At 43.3% G+C, this 19,569-nt stretch overlaps 1 protein-coding gene across 3 annotated transcripts in view; it reads right to left on the reverse strand.

Annotated features, from left to right (window-relative positions):
* Window positions 1-19,569, reverse strand: part of LRRC71 (leucine rich repeat containing 71) — a 129,871-nt gene that overhangs the window by 97,121 nt on the left and 13,181 nt on the right. For 2 of the 3 annotated variants that reach the window (XM_077464916.1, XM_077464914.1), the window contains exons 3-7: window positions 19,271-19,306; window positions 16,030-16,164; window positions 11,525-11,662; window positions 4,775-4,850; window positions 3,704-3,778 (exon numbers count right to left, since the gene is read on the reverse strand). In XM_077464916.1, the coding sequence (XP_077321042.1) occupies window positions 3,704-3,778; window positions 4,775-4,850; window positions 11,525-11,662; window positions 16,030-16,164; window positions 19,271-19,306 (460 nt within the window). The remainder of the gene's footprint in view (window positions 1-3,703; window positions 3,779-4,774; window positions 4,851-11,524; window positions 11,663-16,029; window positions 16,165-19,270; window positions 19,307-19,569) is intronic. The other variant, XM_077464915.1, reaches the window with a different exon arrangement.

A 19,569-nucleotide genomic window follows, 5' to 3' on the forward strand; every position in this document is an offset into this window, starting at 1 on the left:
CCCCTGTCCTTCTCCGCGAGTTCCATAGACATTTTCCCCTCAAGCCCGGTGGCCCTCTGAGGGAGAGGGGTCATTCAGGAGGGGGTACTGTCAGGGCTGGCTTAGCCCTTCCTTCTCTGGTCTGGCTGCTCAGCTGTCGGCTAATTGCCAGCTCTCATCTCTCTCCACAGTTACCAGCTGCTCCTGATCCTGCTCGCCTGACCTGCCTACTTAAAGCCGCCCAGCTCACTTCATCTCTGCCTACGCCTTGGTCACATCACAAGAAACCATCTCCTGCGGTTCTGTTTAAAGACTGGCTTCATAGTTTCATAGTTAGTTTCATAGTTAGTAAGGTTGAATAAAGACACCAGTCCAACCCGAGTAAGTGTCTACAATTGTCCCTATCCAGTCCCTACCCTCAAGGAGCCCACTATCCTAGGTACCAATTCATATACTAGGGCCAATTTTGGACAGAAGCCAATTAACCTACCTGCATGTCTTTGGATTGTGGGAGGAAACCGGAGCACCCGGAGGAAACCCACGCAGGCACAGGGAGAACATGCAAACTCCAGGCAGGTAGTGTCGTGGTTGGGATTTGAACCAGCGACCCTTCTTACTGCTAGGTGAGAGTGCTAACCACTACACCACTGTGCTACCCCTTGCTGACATCCCTTCTGGCTCCCTATTCTGCTTGCTGTTGCTCCACTTGGATCCCTAACTTCTGGCCTGGCTGATTACCGATCTGGTTATTGAACTCTGGACTGGCTGACTACTCGATCCGGTTACTGGACTCTGGCTATGCTTTGACTATGCTTACTCTGTTTACCTTTTTATTTTTTATTAATAAACACGTGTGATTTAATTGTACTTCTGTCTCGGTCTGGTTCATGGTTTCTGACCGAGGTGGAATTAATTCCTTGTATTCACAAATAGGGGAATATCTGGATACTTTCTTTCAACCTTTGGCAGCCAAAGGTAAAGCCTTTTTGAAGGATGGTAAGGAGCTAAAAAGTTTATTGAAAGATGTTAGTGTGGAGGGCTCAACTCTGTTGGTCACAGCAGATGCTGAGTCCCTCTATACAAATATAAAACAGAAGGCTACATTAGATGCCATAAAATGGTCTTTACACAAACATACAAAGTTGAAACAAAGTCAAATTGGACTTTTTTGTCTAACAACTTTTTTTGATACGGAGGGGATTTTTTTTTAATCAAGCCAAGGGCGTTGCCATGGGGGCAAAATATGCCCCCAGTGTGGCAAACATTTTTTAGACAAATGGGAAAATGAAGATATTTTTACGAGTGGCCACAGTTGATGCTATATCAGAGGTATATAGATGACCTGGTTTTCATATGGGATGGCTCCTTGGAAGATATCCATTTGTTCATGAACCATATGAATAACAACCGATATGGCATCAAACTCACTAGCAAATGGAGTGTTGAGGAGATTCAGTACCTAGATCTTGAAATCTTCAAGAGAGAAAACAGATTACTGACCATAACTTTTTTCAAAGAGGTTACTAAGAATGGTTATATCTCAACATGTAGTTGCCATCATCCAGGATGGATCAAGGCCATCCCAAAAGGGCAGTTCGTCCAGATTAGACAAAACTGTGATCTGGATGATGATTATTGGGCCCAATCAGAGGTCTTGTTGAAAAGATTTCTGGAGAAAGGATACAACTTTTGTGACCTTGAGAAGGTTAGGTCTGAGGTAGCCAATAGCAACAGAGGTGAACTGATAGAAAAAGCTAGGAGAAAAGGAGAATAAAATTTGAGTTGGCCTTCATTACTGGCTTCAATCTGGACTACAAAAAAGTTGAAAAGGTCTGGCCTATCTTGTTTAGGAATAATACCATTAATAAGATTTTGCCCCGTAAGCCATCCTTTATACACAGGAGAGCCCCAGGTCTTAGGAATATGATAGCCAAAAATGTGGTAGAACCTCCTAAGATTAGAAAGAAAACCTTCCTTGAAACCATAGGTTTTTACAGATGTGGAAGGATCCTCTCTATTATGTCCCTGGCGGTCATTCTGTGGCCAAATATATCTGGTGAGCACATTTTATGTCACTTTGGGTGAAGCACGTCGGCCCCTTCAAGATTTAAGCACACTGCACTTTAAAAGGCACGGTGTTGGAGAAATAATGTATACAGAAGATTTCAATCACCATATTGTTTTATTCATATGCATATTTGTGCTGGACTTTTTTTGACACTAAATTTATGGTGCATTTGTTGCCACAAAATATCTGATTCACGCTACATTGGGTGAGTTATATGTATTTTGCACCCAATTTTTTTCACTATTTCAAATAAGTAAATAAGACAGAAGCCCAATATTTTAGTACAGATATACAGGTGCATCTCAATAAATTAGAATATCATAAAAAAGTTAATTTATTTCAGTAATTCAATTTAAAAAAGGGAAACTCATATTACATTGATTCATTACACACAGTGATATATTTCAAGCATTTCTTTATTTTAATTAATTTAGATGATTATGGCTTATGGATTATGATTTTTTTGGTCGGAAAATGCGACCGTGTGTATGCTCTATCGGACTATTGCTGGCCAAATTCCAGCCAGCAAAAGATTGAGAGCATGTTCTCAATTTTTTGGTCGGAAAAAGTTCTGATCAGAAAATTCGAATTGTCTGTAGCAATTCCGAAGCGCAAAATTCCTACGCATGCTCGGAAGCATTGAACTTAATTTTCCCGGCTCGACGTAGTGTTGTACGTCACCGCGTTCTTGACGGTCAAAAGTTCAGCAAACTTTTGTGTGACCGTGTGTATGCAAGCCAAGCATCAGCAGAATTCCGTCAGAAAAACCATCCAAGATTTTTCTGACGGAAAATCCGCTCGTGAATATGTGGCATTACAGCTAGTGAAAACCCAAAATTCAGTATCTCAAAAAATTTGAATATTACATAAGACCAATAAAAAAAAAGGATTTTTTTTTAATACAGAAATGTTGGCTTACTGAAAATTATTATAAAAAATATATAATAGCCACGCTTAGGAAGCAAAATATTTTTAGGTTGCTGCCACCCTCTAAGCCCTCAGCCCCTGTTAGGGAGCTATGGCTGTTTAGCTATCTATAATGTTATTATAGGGCTTATGGCACTGCCTATACCAGAATGACTAATTCATCTATAATATAATACCCAGATTATATTTCCCAGTGCTTGTGCCAGTGTATAAACAATGGAATTAGCTTATCCACAACCCACGTTACCAGTCATATATGCACTCTACTATTGTAAAGGAGATAGCAACCCAAAAAAGAAGAAAAGGAAGGGGAAGGAGGCTCAAATCAATATATGAAGACAGAATCCCTAACAAAAGACCCCTTTAATGCTAATGCGTGCTCACTTCCCACCTAGCCCCTTTATGTACACCTCTCTGTGGTGCACCCAAAATGTATTGTACCCGAGGTGGGTAATAGGCGTAAACTAAAAAAGGCGTATTCCTTCAAATATAAGTGGTGAAATGTGAAAAATAAAAAAGAATGAAAATAGAAGATCCCAATAAACAAATAACTATACGCTTTTAGTGTATCCTTCTTACAGGAAGGATCTAGGTAATGTCCACATGAACGTTCTATTGTATCTGATGTAGTGCAAACTCCAGATCCTTATCTCACAGATACTATAGAATCCAACGCCTATGCTTTTGACTGATGAGTATTAAATCAGATTACACTTGGTTGCCCCTTACCTGATGCTTGGGCAGCACTGCAGAATGGTGAGGAAAGAAGAGAAGGTGACATCTGTGAGGCCAACGTTCCACAGCCTGAAAGAACACAAATCGATATTAATTTTGATTAAAGAGTAATTCCATCTAAATATGATACGAGGGGTCTTCTAACAATTTCCACACTTATATTTTTGTTGGAAACGGTGAGTGCGGGAGGAGCAGTAATTGGTCATGCCTGAGAGTGTCATGTGACTAATCTGTCTGGCAAGCCGGCTGACCTTGCAGTTTAGTATAAGAGTTGTCAGGCTGTGGTGAAGACGGCTGCAAAAGTTATAAAAAAAGTGCAGAAACATTTTGAAGTACCCTCATATATTTCCATTATCTATGCTCCAATAAATTATCTCCCCCAGCTTCTTGGAACTCTTGGGGATTTGGGAACAGGCTATAATATCTCCATCTGGAGTTCTAGACACTTGTCTCTTTCTACCATGGATTATTCCTCTTCTTGGTGTATTCTCCATTAATGGAAGGGCAATTTCCACATTGACAGAGGACATTGGAGACTGGTTATAGGAGTACCTTGGAACTTAATTGCAGTATAAATTAATAAAATTGCAGAATATTATCTATTCACTCCAGTTGTGTCTACATTTCCTTCTACATTTATTTCTGTTTTGTTTTTTTTAACCTGGTGATTCTGTCAGTTGCCCTATGTCCAGTCCTAGGGTAATAATGTTCTCAGAGTAGCTCCCTAAGCAGCAGGAGCAGCATTGTCACCCTAGGATCCTTTTTTCTTGTGGACATCAGACTAAGGCATAATTGGATGTTGCTATCACCCAAAAGGTGACAACTGGAATGAGTGCAAAGCCAGAATCGACCGAGGGAAAGTCGCTAGACTTCTAAAGCTAAAAGGATAAGAACTGAGAAACTGAAAAAAACTATTAAACACAAGTTAGGGACAGTCTTTAACAGGTTTAGGTTGGGATGTAATATTGGATCCACTAGATTTGGTTGGTGATCTGAAAGCTGGTTTTTATCTATAAACTAAAATATGACTTTTAGGGTTTTGACACAGATTACATTTAACCTCACCTGATTTTGTGGAGACTGGTGAGCACAGGTAAACATTTTGAGAATATGCCCATCATTTTATCATCAATTTTCCATCCTGTGGTTAAAGGGACAAAATTTAATTGATTTTCAAAATCTAGCACAACCAGAAAGTCTCTGCACTATAAGCCAAATCTATTCTTTTAATTTTTTGCAAGCCACCAAACAAAAGAAAGACTTTATACAGCAGATATGTACATACTATATAAGTTTATATGTCCATGCTCTTCATGTCTTTTTTTTATTTCTCTTTAATTTACAATTTGCTTTTTAAGGATAATTATACCAATAAAAAAGGTGTACACCTCATTCTACTACCTACCAACAAATCCCTTTGCGGTCTGCCCCATACCCTTGCTTTTATGTAAAATATTTTAGTGATTCTCATTCCACTTTCCACTTCATTGCAGTACAAATCTAGAGTTCAATGGCTGAAGAAATATAGGTAGGAAGAGCATAAGAGGCAATGGATCAAGGGTTACTTTGGCTATATAGGGTTTGAAATATCAGTCGCAGTTTGGCCATCTCTCCTCAACAAAAATTGATTGTTTGATCAACCTCTGTCGAAGGGACATGCTGGAAAATATTTTTCCATCAGCAGATACAGCCACTAATCAGTGTACTCTGACAGCGGCGGATCAAAATGCAGTGTTTGAGCAGGGGAGATTCCTCCATCCACTTCACTTGTGTGGATGGAGGAATCTGCTAGTTTCCTGGAAAAAAAAGCCAGCTTTACTTCTAATTAAATTGTGCAGAATTTTTGTTGTAGAACACAATCACTATGATTAGGTGGCTCTCAAACACACACTGACCCTTCAGGAGTGCAGGAAAACAGTGCAACACAAATGGTTTTAGATTCAGAAAAAATTCAAGTTAGACTTACCGGTAACTTGTTTTCCAATAGGCTGTCAGGACAGTACCTGAGAGATCATGGCTCTCCTCCTCCCACAGGAAACACCTGATCAATTAGGTCTTTAATCACCTGGCTTTTAGGAAAAAACTCAAGACCTTCCTCTTTTAGCAGATGATCAAAGCTCGCCACAGCGCCTAGAGGCGATTCAGTTCGCATTGTACGCTATACAAGTATTTCATTCATTCATTCATTCATTTAATAGGAGGCCTCCACGTTGCTTCCATCAGTTGTTTGTAGAGAACCTCCAGCCCCCAATGCAACACATAAGCAACAGTTATATCACAGTATTACAGCGACACAATAAGTAGGACAGGTTACTGCTGTCCTGAAAGCCTATTGGAAAACAAGTTACTGGTAAATCTAACTTGAATTTTTCCAAGGCGTCTTTCAGGACAGCACCCGAAAGGATAATTGAGACTTGCCCCATTTAGGGTGGGACAACAGCCTGTAAGACTTTCCTTTCCGAAAGCCTGATTCCCAGCCGTCATTAGGTCTAACCTATAATGATGGGCAAAGGTCGTCAGACTTGTCCAAGTGGCTGCCTTACAGATTTGTTTGAGGGTGGCACCAGCTTTTTCTGCCCAACTCACCGCCGAAGCTCTTGTAGAGTGAGCCCAGATACTCACTGGACTCTCTTGGCCTGTGAGGGAATAGGCTTCTGAGATAGCCATTCTCAACCATCTGGCAATGGTTCCTTTCCTTTGGTAGCTTGTCTTTCTTTTTTACTACCAGCAAATAAAATGAATAATGCGTCTGAACGTCTTTAGTGGATTCCAGGTAACTTAAGACTACTCTTTTAACATCCAGGGTATTCTTCTTCCTTTTTATCCAATGGATTAGAACAAAAACGTAAGAAGTATCATCTCCTGGGTTTGATTCTGGACCGAAGTGACCTTCGGTAAAAAATTAGGATCTGTCTTCAGAATAATTTGGTCTGAAAAAATTGAAAAAATTTGGCTCCCTGATAGAAAAGGCTTGCAGCTCACTAACTCTTCGAGCTGTTGTAATAGCCACTAAAAAAAAACGTCTTCAAAGTAACTAATTTCAGGGAGGCTAAATCAATGGGTTTGAAAGGTTCCCTGGTCAGGGCCTGTAGAACAACTGATAAGTCCCACACTGGACAGCTTTAAATCACCACTGGTCTAGATCGGGTGAGAGCTTAAAAGAATCTGATCACTAAGGGTTCTGATATTTTTTCCAAATATACCCCCAGTGCGACAACTTCAACAGAAGAAATCTGATTTAATGATCTGCCAGATGCTGAGTACCAGGAGTTGAAAACTTTCCAAACCTTGGAATATACAGTGGGGCAAAAAAGTATTTAGTCAGCCACCAATTGTGCAAGTTCTCCCACTTAAAAAGATGAGAGAGGCCTGTAATTGTCATTATAGATATACCTCAACTATGAGAGACAAAATGTGGAAACAAATCCAGACAATCACATTGTCTTATTTTTGAAAGAATTTATTTGCAAATTATGGTGGAAAATAAGTATTTGGTCACCTTGACCTCATATTACATGGTTTTGGTAAATCTGAAGGAAAAAATCTGCAGAAAATCTAATAGTGTGTATGGGGCTTTACAGAAAATGTTTGACCTCTGTCATCGCCAACAGAGGATATATAACAAAGTATTGAGATGAACTTTTGTTATTGACCAAATACTTATTTTCCACCATAATTTGCAAATAAATTATTTTACTCTCATAGTTGGGGTATATCTATGATGATAATTACAGGCCTCTCTCATCTTTTTAAGTGGGAGAACTTGAACAATTGATGGCTGACAAAATAGTTTTTTGCCCCACTGTATTGCCCTGGAAAAAAAATTATGCTAGATAGGAGGGTAGCAACCAACCTATCCAAGAAACCTTTTCTCTTCAAGAGCTGTTCCTCAAAAGCCAAGCTGTGAGATTTAGTTTTGCTACTTCCTGGTGAAGCAAGGAACCTTGTAACTGCAGGTCTTGTCTCAATGGAAGGTGTCAATAAGGTTTGAGTTGCATCTGTAGAAGGGAAGAAAACCAAGGCCTTTTGGGCCAGAAGGGAATGATGAGGATTACTGTCGTATCCTTTTTCCGGATTTTTGTTATGATCTGAGGGATAAGATGAAACTGGGGGAAGGCGTAGCAGAGATAAAATTTCCAACTGCGCGCCAGAGCATTTACTCCCAGTGATGACTCGTTCCTGTTCAGGGAGAAGAAGCGAGACACTTGAGTATTTTCCTCAGTCGCAAATAGATCCACTCTTGGCTGCCTTCATTTCTTCATAATCAAATGGAAGACATCTGGATTCAATTGCCACTCCGCTTCGAATACTTGGTTCCTGCTGAGGAAGTCCGCTATCCTGTTTAGAGTCCCTTTTAAGTGGACCGCGGACAAGGATAGAGTATGGTGTTCTGCCCAGCTTAGGATGATCCCTGCTAGGCCCTGAAGAACTCTGCTTCTGGTGCCCCCCTGTCTGTTTATGTAGGCCACTGCCGTGGCATTGTCTGACTGGATCTGTGTATGCCTTCCTTGAACTTCTTCTGCAAATGTCAGTAAAACTATTTCGATCGCTTTTAGTTCCCTCCAGTTTGAGAACCTCAGAGCTTCTCTTGGGGACCACAAGCCCTGAGCCCACCGACCACTCATGTGACCCCCCAACCCCAGAAACTGGCATCGGTTGTTAACCGTACCTGGGTTGGGAAAGCCCATAAAAGGCCCGCTGAATACCTTGTCTGGTTCTTCCACCACCAGAGACTCCTTTTTGGTGGGGATCCTCGCAATCAGATTTGACTTTTGGAGGTTTAAGATCCACCCTATGGATTGTAGGTGAGCACAGGTTCTGACCAAATTTCTCTTAATTCCTTCTCTGGTTTGAGCAAAAAACAGGTCATCCAGATAAGGAATCACTGAGATTCCTTCTAGAAGCAGAGGCGCTAATGCTTCGGCCATTATTTTCATGAACACCCTTGGGGATGATGACCGGCCGGATGGAAGTGCTCTGAATTGCAGGTGTACCACCTTCTTCTCTTCTTTGAGTGCTAACCTCAGATATTTCTGGGATCTGGCGGCAATAAGAATGTGGAGGTAGGCATCTTGTATATCTATTGATGCCATGTAGCACCCTTTATTCAGGAGGTTTTTTTTTACTGAGAAAATGGAATCCATCCGAAATCTTCTGTACTCTACTGATTGGTTCAGCATTTTGAGATTTAGGCTGAGACAGGACTTTCCTGAAGCTTTCTGAACAAGGAATACATGCGAGTAGAAACCCTGGAAGATCTCCCCTGTAGGGACAGGAACAATGACTTTCTAGAATTTCAGTTTCTGAATTGGGGACTTCATGGCAAAAGCCTTGACCGGATCCCTTGGGACTTTGTCACTGAAAATCTTTTTGAAGGTATTTCCGTGAATTCTATCACTTATCCCTGGGAGAGCATATTCACAATAAACTGGTTTGAAGTAATGGCTCTCCACTGGGGAAGAAACTCCTGGAGTCTTCCCCCAACCTTGAGGTGAGAGTCACTGTGGTTTTCCAGAGGTTGCAGGAGGATTGAAGAGCACTCCACTCCTACCTTTGGGCTTCTGGAAAGACCATGGCTTCCTCTTGCTCTGTGTTTTTCCTTCCTGCCGTCCTTTTTGAGGCTGAAAAAAAATTCTTACGGGTCTGCACCTGCTTCTTCTTGACCGGAAACAACTTCTTTTTATCAGTCGTACAGTCAAGAATGGACTAGTTCCGAAACCAAAAAGCAAATCCCCTACAAAGGGAATGTTACACAGCCTGTTCTTAGATGCAGCATCCCCTGACCACGTTTTTAGCCACAAAGCTCACCTAGGAGAGTTTGTTAAAGTTGCTGACCTGGCTGACATGTGAATAGATTCTGCTGAAGCATCCGCAATGTATGATACTGCTGCAGATAAAGTTGTAAAGGAGTGTAGAATCTCCTGATTTGGGGAATCCACCGTAACATGGGCCTTCAACTGGTTATTCCAGTGTTCCAAGTTCCTAGCAACAGCGGCTGTGCAGTTAGTCTGTTTACCAGCCTAGATGCTATGATTTTAATTACATTTTTGAAATAAAGTTGAATAATTCGGAGTTCAGCTATCCAGCTACATCTTTTCTACTTAAGTTCCTAGCAACACATGTTGTTGCCATTGCTGTTTTCAGATTATTCATCACTGATTGTCAGGCTCTTTTAAGAAGCAAGTCCATCCTTTTATCCATGGGCTCCTTTAGCGTGTCCATATCCTGAAAGGCGAGGTCCATGGACTTCGAGACCTGTGAAAAGGCGGAATCCAGTTTTGGAACCTTGTTCCAGATAGTCTGGATTTTCCTCAAATAGAAATCTTCATTTGTGAGCCCTGGAAAAAAATGGCTTTTTCTCTGGTTCCAGCCACTCTTTTTTAATCATATCTGTGATTATTGAATGAACTGGAAAAGTACGGCCTTTTGAGTCTCCTAAACCTGCGTACATGCGTTTGTGTAGGGAGAGCTCCTTCTTTTCCTCTTCTATCCCGAAAGTAGCATGGATTACTTTCAAAATTCCTCCAACCTCTTCTAGCGACATCTTGTACTTAGAAGCGGCATCTGCTTAATTTTCCTCCTCCTCAGAATCTGTACCGTCTGTAGCAAGGGAAGCAGATTCTTGGGAGGTGTCCTGAGAGATCGTACACCCTGTTAGTATTTGAGAGCCACCTTGGGGGTCTGAAGCTGGCTGCGGGGCCCTGGGTTTTTCTCTTAGGTTTGACCTAAAGGCTTGAAAGGTGGCACAGAGCTCATCCGTAATAGTAGACACCAAATCACCACAAAAGGATGGAGACTCCTCCCTGACTAGAATTACAATGCAATCTGCACAAAATGACTTGGTCCAAGCCTCGCTTAATCTATCTTTGCAGACAGGGCACCTTCTCTTGACTGGTTGGACAGATGTTTTAGCCTGAACAAACAGAAGAAAAAAAGACAAGGAACCACGCTAAAAAGTCTGCTACACAGCACATTAAAACACCCAGGTGCACTAGGAAAGACCATTCTTACTTCCCTGTGCCCAGCAAGCCACCACCACCTTTTATAAAATTCCGTGTAGCTAGGCAGACATGCTAACCCACTAGCCATTGCACCAACATTCCCAGGGAGATAGGTGGAGGGGGGAAGAGAGGAAAGGGTGAGCAACCCCCCCACAGGAGAAAACAGCCTAGAGTAACAGAGGACATAGTCCCTTCCCTTGACCTTGCTGGTGCCTTGGCTTGCCCCCTTATCCGCTGCATCGCTCTCCATAGCTGCCCTGTGGACACGTGGTGAAGAAACGCCGGTTCCGGATTAAAAAATGCTGCCGTGCCGACCCGGAACGTAAAGGCACCAGGTGACCCTGCCCTCTCCCACTGCGCTTGTGGCCGGAAATTACGATAACCAAGTCACAGTAGACGTCTTTATATATATATATATATAAATTTATTTGCAAACTGCCTGCAACCAAATTGGTCTGGTGCCGCCATTGCTGGACTGTTATTGCTGGAAACCTACCAAGAATACTAGTTGTCTGGTTGTATCTGGCTTTGTGTCACGAAATGTCAGAATTTCTTCTCTCCATACTTGATCTATGTTAATAACACAACAAGTAATGAAGCCATTGAATCAGCATGGCAGGCAGAAAACTGGTATTTGGAGGGGTCATAAGTGGCATCCCACATATTTTGTTGATGATAGGCTTCATTATTATGTCCTCAGGCTGTCTTTTTTTTTTTTAAATCTTCCATACCTACATTTACTGTTGTTTTTTAAAAATTAACCCGCCAGCATCTGAAACCAAAAGGGTAGAATATAGAATGATACGAATGTCACCTCTGATAGAAATTTCCCGCACAGATCTCCCATCTTCATTGTCCACTTCTATTTGGATACTTGGCTTGAAGTACGAGAAGCGGTCTTTGATATGGGTAATCAGGTTCTCTTTGTCTGAAATCCAGTCTGTGTCATCTGCTGATAAATACCATTCTACATTAGTTTTACAGCTGCACTTTAAAGAGCAAAGCAACTTATGTACTTCAACAGTGTCCCCACCAGCAGCTTATACTTAATTAAGTTTTGTTCCGGGAGTGAGCAAAGAAAGATCTATGTAAATTTTAAGCTAGCACAGGGCCAAGGACTCTTTCTCTGTCCTATGTGTGCTGTGCCATGCACCCGAGCTGTCGTACAGGAGGAAGAAAGGCTTCTCTATGTCCAGAAATCCTGGATACTTTCTTCACTCTCAGTGGCTGAATGAAGCATTGGGAAAAAAAATGAAAGGTGAACATGTATAGATGGGGAGGATAGATCCTAGCTGCCGGCTCTCTCAGCTAATTGCTTCCACTCACATTGAGCGACGCAGTGATCACAAAGGAGCGGTCGGCCCTGAATTCAGGCAGTCTGCACCCAGGGCCAATCACTAGTATGTGATCGCTGCTTGAGCGATTACATGCAATTGGAACACGATTAGCTGTGAGTGCCAGCAGCCTCCCATTGTTTTCAATGGGGTTGTCTACACGCAGTGAATGATGTGAACACTCTCTGGGATTCTCGCAGCTGATCCTAGACCAGGTGCATTCGCAAGAGTTGATTTGCCCCTGCAAGGCTAAGTTCAAATCTATTTAGATAATGGTAATGTGCTACAAATGTGGAAAATAATCAGATAACTCAGTGCTTCTTTAGGCTCGGTTCACACAGAGGCGACACGACTTCAGGACAACTTTGTGAGGCAACTTGGAGACGACTTGAACACGACTTTTAGACATGACCTGGGGCGACTTACAAGTCGCCCCAGGCCAGGCGACTTTTGCCGTGGCCAATCAGAGAATGAGCTCTGAAGGGGGAACTCCACGCCAAATTTATGAAAAAAATTTGGCGTGGGTTCCCCCTCCGGGAGCATACCAGGCCCTCAGGTCTGGTATGGATTCCAAGGGGAACCCCCTACGCTGAAAAAACGGCATGGGGGTCCTCCCCCAGATCCCCACCAGACCCTTATCCGAGCACGCTACCCGGCCGGCCAGGAAAGGGGGTGGGGACGGGCGGGCGCCCCCCCTCCCGAGCCGTACCAGGCCTCGTGCCCTCAACATGGGGGGGTGCCTTGGGGGAGGGGGGGCGTGCGGCCCCCCACCCCAAAGCACCTTGTCCCCATGTTGATGAGGACAAGGGCCTCTTCCCGACAACCCTGGCCGTTGGTTGTCGGGGTCTGCGGGCGGGGGGGCTTATCGGAATCCGGGAGCCCCCTTTAATAAGGATACCGGCCCCCCACCCTATGTGAATGAGTATGGGGTACAATGTACCCCTACCCATTCACCTGTAAAATAAAGTACCAAAAAAACACAACACACAAGATAAAATTTTCTTCTCGCCGGACTCCTCCGCTATCTTCTTCTAGCTCTTTTGCTAGCGGAGGAGCCCGGCTTTCTTCCTTGCTGCCGCCCTCTTCTTCCGACTTTGGGGGTCTTGTCCCCCTCTTCGGTTCTTCTGCCGGGCCACCGCGCCTTCTTATAGCTCTTTTACAGGCGGTGGCCCAGTCTTCTGTCGCCGTCGCCGCCGCCGCCTTCCTTTCTTCTTCTTCTTCTTCTCCTTCTTCTCCTGGAGATGTTGACTCAACGCTCTCTCCGGCCGCAATGCCAGGGACGCGCTGCGCGGCGACTTATATAAGGACAAGGGGCGGGGTCATCAGTTGATGTCACATGGGTTGATGTCACATGGGTTGATGTCACATGGCGACAGTCCCAGCATCCTCCGGGACTGTGACATCGTAAGGGGGCGGGGGTCACCATGTGACATCAACCCATGTGACATCAACCGATGACCCCGCCCCTTGTCCCTATATAAGTCGCCGCGCAGCGCTTCCCTGGCATTGCGGCCGGAGAGAACGTCTACTCAACATCTCCAGGAGAAGAAGAAGAAGAAGAACGGAAGGCGGCGGCGTCGACGGCGACAGAAGAACCGAAGAGGAGGACAAGACCCTCGAAGTTGGAAGAAGAGGGCAGGGCCAAGGAAGAAAGCCGGGCTCCTCCGCTAGCAAAAGAGCTAGAAGAAGATAGCGGAGGAGTCCGGCGAGAAGACCCCCGAAGACGGAAGACCCCCGGAGCTGTGCAATAAACTATTTTATCTTGTGTGTTGTGTTTTTTTTGGTACTTTATTTTACAGGTGAATGGGTAGGGGTACATTGTACCCCATACTCATTCACATAGGGTGGGGGGCCGGTATCCGGGGGCCCCCTTATTAAAGGGGGCTCCCGGATTCTGATAAGCCCCCCGCCCGCAGACCCCGACAACCAACGGCCAGGGTTGTCGGGAAGAGGCCCTTGTCCTCATCAACATGGGGACAAGGTGCTTTGGGGTGGGGTGGCCGCACGCCCCCCCTCCCCCAAGGCACCCCCCCATGTTGAGGGCACGCGGCCTGGTACGGCTGAGGAGGGGGGCCGCCCGCTCGTCCCCACCCCCTTTCCTGGCCAGCCGGGTAGCGTGCTCGGATAAGGGTCTGGTGTGGATCTGGGGGGGACCCCCACGCCGTTTTTTCGGCGTAGGGGGTTCCCCTTGGAATCCATGCCAGACCTGAGGGCCTGGTATGCTCTCGAAGGGGGAACCCACGCTAAATTTTTTTCATGAATTTGGCGTGGAGTTCCCCCTTCAGAGCTAATAATTCTGTCAAAGTCGCCTCCGTATAGACAGAGATCCGACTTGGAGGCCACCTCCATTGAAATCAATGGGTACAAGTCGCCTTCAAGTCGGATTGAAGTAGTACAGGAACTTCTTTTGAAATCGGAGCGACTTCAGTAGCGTGCATTAAGACGGCTCTCATTCACTTACATTGATTTTTAAATGTTGTCCGACCTGAGGTGACTAGGGGCGACCTGAAGTCGGATCTGAGTCACCCCTGTGTGAACCGAGCCTTAAGAAACATCCTCAAATCTCACAAGCTGTTCATTCTTTGTAGATATTTACATAATTAGAATATGCTGCTGAGACACTTCTACAGCACAATGCAATGTGCATGCTTTTTGAAGGTGCTTCGGATGCCATTTTGATAGGGCCCCCTGGAGACCCTCTACTGGCATTGATCCAAGCAAAGTATGTCTAAATCAAGAACAGGTAGCAGGAGAGCTGTTCTGTACAATATTGGGGACTGGTGTTGTGAACACAGGTTATCAGGGAAAAGGGAGGACATCAGTACATGGAATTAACTTTTAGGGCCCATTCACACTGATCTGCAGTCCAAACTGCTGTTGCCCGCACAGCATTTTGGGATACAGAGCAATGCCGTAGTGGGTGGTGTGATACGCCTACTCAATGCCCACACAGTTCCCTTTTTTTTTTTTAACAAACTTGTAACACTTCTTTCATGTAACTGCACAGTGTTGCGCTTCTGTGCAGTGCGGTGCGATATTATACATGTTGCATAATATCACACCACACCAATAGCGTAACACTGCACTCTGGTTTGAACATGACACACCGAAAACTATTGTGGAGAAAAGCAAGCAACTGCACATAGTGTGAATAGGCCCTTAGCTTTAATTTTCCAGCTAACTGCTCCATCCTCATTGGCTCCCCAGTCTTTTTTGCCATTGCCGATATCAGGGCCTCCTAAACTCCCTGTTCTTCCACCTTCACAGCAAACAAGTGCTGAAAGAGGTGTGGTAATAGTGAAAAAAACAAAAAACAAAAGTAGTAGTAGTAATAACAATGACCATCACTAAATTTTACATTATGACATAATCACTAGTACTTGTATGATTCTGAAGTCTCCTGTACATTTGATATCACCACTTCTGAATTGGAAATGTCACAGGGAGTACAGGGTCAACAGCAACTTCTACAATCCTTAATACAGTAAAATATGTATTATCTTCACATGCACATAAAATTCCCTTCTACTCTCAGACCCCTACAGCTGCTGCCTGGGCTGCTATGGCTAGAGAGGGTGGCTCATTCCTAAATACAGTAGGACCATTGAGAATGAACGTAGCCAATCTCAATCAGGTAGTCAGATTATGGCAGCAAATAATAAAAAAAGAAATTGGAGGCGGCTGAGAGCAATAGAAGATACTTTTTTAAAAGTTCTAAAGGAAAACAGTTTTTTTGTCTTAATGCATTCTCTGCATTAAGGTAAAAAAAAAACTTTCAATTTCCTCACCTTAAATTCTTACCTGAGCCTTCTTTCGATCCAGTACTGTGCTGGTCTGCAGCAGCACTGCCTTCACACAGGAGGCTCAGCAGCAGAGGGAGCCACTGGGAAGGGAGCTCAGCACTGTGTGTGTCAATAGACAATACAGGAGGTCATTCTGCTGCACCCCTCTCTGCATAGGTCCAGCAGGTAGAGTCAGAGCTTACCAAAGGCAGTTTTCTCAGATGTCGGTGTACTGGGCAGTCGCAGTTGGTTCACAACTCTGGGAAATTCTGTATAGCCCAGGCGCCTACAGAGCTCAGTGAAGTCTTGTTCGAGGTTTCCAGTGCACTGGTAGTCATCTGTAACCAAAGTGTCACAATAATTACAGGCAATCCTATATTTAATTACAGCTCTCACTTCCTTGTTTTCTGCAGAATACGCACATTGAAAAGTTAAGAAAATAAAAGACCCCCTCTTGACTTTGCTATTAATAATGGGAAAGGGCACAGTCAGTACCAGAGTCAATGTGTACAACCACATCACTAAAGAAACACCCAGTACTTCCTGATATAGAGGAACAAAGGGCATGGACAGCCCATTGCCAGGTCCAATTGCTGTCAAGTGGGGTCAAGCAGATGGAAGGCAGCATGCACAGCATTTTCTAAAACTGGCTACAGATGCTACGATCTGATTGTACATACTATAAGGTAATAAAGGAACCATTTTGTTAAGAGACATCCATTTTGGGTAATGGAAAATTACTGTTAGCGTGACCCCGTGGAAACCTATTGCTTAAGGTCATATGTGTTTTTTACAAAAAATTAGAATTATCACAAGGTTAGTTGTTTGTACAGAACAGATGGATGCGGTTAAGCTACTTCCCTTTCCAAGAGCAGAAGTAACTTCATGGCGTTAGACCACAGGCCTATCTTGCATCACGCCTAAAGGACATTCTAGACTATATATATATTTAGCTTTTGCTGCTAGGCAGAAATATTGCTTGTGCAAAGAACCATGATGACGTAGTAAAATATACCATCTTGCATATTTTGTGTGGCGATCCCTGATTGGCTCAACCACAGGGCTGTGCTCTAGCTCAAACTGCATAAAACTACTGTGTGTGCTCCAATAAACTCACAATCATTGTTCACATACAATTGTGTGTATGTGTGGTGATTGTCCACCGGTGACCGGGACCTCCGCTCCTCCGTCCTAGCCTAGGCTACCAGGGTATATACACAGAAGACGAGCACCTAACACATACCTCTATAGCTCTACCAAAATCCATGTAGTCTGAAGGCCCCCCCTATTGAATACAGATTAAGGTAGGCTCTCACTTTAGATCTAAAGGGGACTACGTAGAAACCATACGATAAGATTGAAATGAGTTTGGCCAGTTAAAGATTTAATTCAGTTACTTATTTAGCAAGTACAGCCTGCATACATTCCATTATGTAAAATTAACCAGCTACTTTTCTAAGAATGAACAAGTTAAAAGGTATACTTTAAAGAGAACTTCTGAAAGTAAAAATATGGGAGTTGCCATTGTTGAGATTTTAAAATGCAGGTATTGGAGGCGCATTCTAATCCTGGCTTCACTACTTAGTGACTGAGGAAATAGATTTTAAAGTTGTAAATAATCACATATACCCAGTGAAGTTATTAGCCTTAGGCGATACATGTAGATGAAACAAATCATCTTCATAAGTTTTATTTGTCTATCTAGTCTTTTCTTCTCTACAGCTGTTCAAAGTGATGAATTTATAAAGCTTGTCTGAGAGTTCAGAAAAAAGGGGGCGGAGAGAGCTGAAGTTACACTGCAGAGTTCATAGATGAGAGCAGGACACAGCACACAGGGACAGAGTTGAGGCTGTCAATCTGCTGGAGCTCCCTCCCCGTCACCATTTTTCTCTTGGTGTCAGGAAAACTTGTCAGAAGCGATTCATGCTGATAGTGGGGGAATGAAGCAGCAGACAAATACCACTTAGTCCTCTTAATTAAGACAAATACACACTAAAGAGGGATATGCTTTGTTCATATTTCTGAGGTTTACAACCACTTTAAGGGCAAGTAAGCACCTCTGTATAAGGTAACAGCTGCCCTGGCAAAAGCTTAGTTGTCCTCTAAACCCTCAATAACCTGGTATTTAATAATTATTGAAAGGTAATTAATGAGAAACTAGCAGTTATTCAAAATATTAGGTCACATTGAATAGAACATTATTTACCGGATACCTTTAAGGCTGTACACCACCAAAGGAAACCAAAGCCTGTGACTAAGATTTGGGCTGAACCCATTGCAAGCTGTCAAATGATAGCAGGCTGCTGGCCCATTCAGCTGCAGCTGGTGAATTCTGTGCCCCACTGCTGCATATAACAAAGTAGCAAGGATGCTGGTGACATAACTGACTTAATATGGTCACATGGCTCATTGGGCCAATGGCTTTCTATCATGTGACAGATTCCCGAGGGTTTGGGCTGAACCATACTTCATCACTACCTGTGAACTGACACAAGCACACAGTTTAGAAATTAGGATGTCAATGGACACATGCTTATTTTAGGTCAATGTGTTTCCAGGTAGTGAACCCAGGCACAAGGATGAAGGCTCTGGCAAATCAAGTCAGCAGTTCTAATTTTTGTATGCTCGCAGGTTCTCTTTAAGAGATAACTTCACTTTTATTAGGGCTAAAAAGGTCCAAAAAGGAGGAGGTAGGAATGGAAGGGGAAAGAGGGAAGATTGCTATTAGTGGCAGTTCAAGCAGACAGAATAGGAGGGACAGAAAGTTTCCAATTAAGGAGGAGAATTTGTCCTTTATGCTATATGCCATACCCCATATCTTCAGCCTGAGTTCTCCATTGTGTGGCTCTGCCCAGTGCCTTTGCAGAAAAATGCCCAGGCAGTGTCCAGCTCCTACTTTGCATACTTACCACCCTGTATTCATTCCAGACACATTGGTTTGAGCTAGATGGACTTGCAATTATTGGCTGAATTAGATAAGACTTTTTTTAACCTGACTAAATATGTAACATGGTGGCCCCCCAGCCATCCAGAGGTGTACAACTCTTCTCCATGCAATAGGGACTTCTTTCCTGCAAAAACTATGCAGCTCCCTGCAGGTTTACATAGTAAAGGTGGAGGCATTTAAATGATAACAACAAGAACACTGACAACAACAAGGACCACATTCATAATTCACTTTCATGGACTATGCATGTGCAATCTGTGTTGGTACGAGGCTTTGTGAACCTAAAACCAGAACTGAAAGGTAAAGATTAATAAAATTACTTTTTAAATACTGTGACTTTAACATATTATGGCTTACATGAGTTTTTAGTGATTTGAACACACATACTTTTTAATGTAGGTATTATTCATAACACTTAATCCCAAAATACCTCTGTTCACCACCCAGGGCTAGTAATAAAATACCGAGAAGCATAAAAAACTGCACTCTATTCTTACCAGCTGACAGTGATGTTTTGTCTTGGGGACCAACACCTTAAACAAAAAATACATAAAAAAAACACATTACAAAGTATTTAGCATTGTTATATAGCAGGACGGCACTTTGTCAGCCAAGCCCAGAAAAATTCTAGTAATATCAAGCAAATGGCAGATCTCTTTTTTTTATCACTCTAAAACAAGATAACCATGAAGGACACTTCATATGGGTTAAGCCTGATACACACTATTGTTTTTTTTTTTCATACAACCCACCAGGTTGAATGAAAAATGAAAAAAAAAAAACTGTCAGCTCCAGT

This window comes from Lithobates pipiens, unplaced genomic scaffold (assembly GCF_037356315.1).
Source record: "Lithobates pipiens isolate NorthernLeopardFrog02 unplaced genomic scaffold, aLitPip1_a1.2 Scaffold_30, whole genome shotgun sequence".
Classification (NCBI taxonomy): Eukaryota; Metazoa; Chordata; class Amphibia; order Anura; family Ranidae; genus Lithobates; species Lithobates pipiens.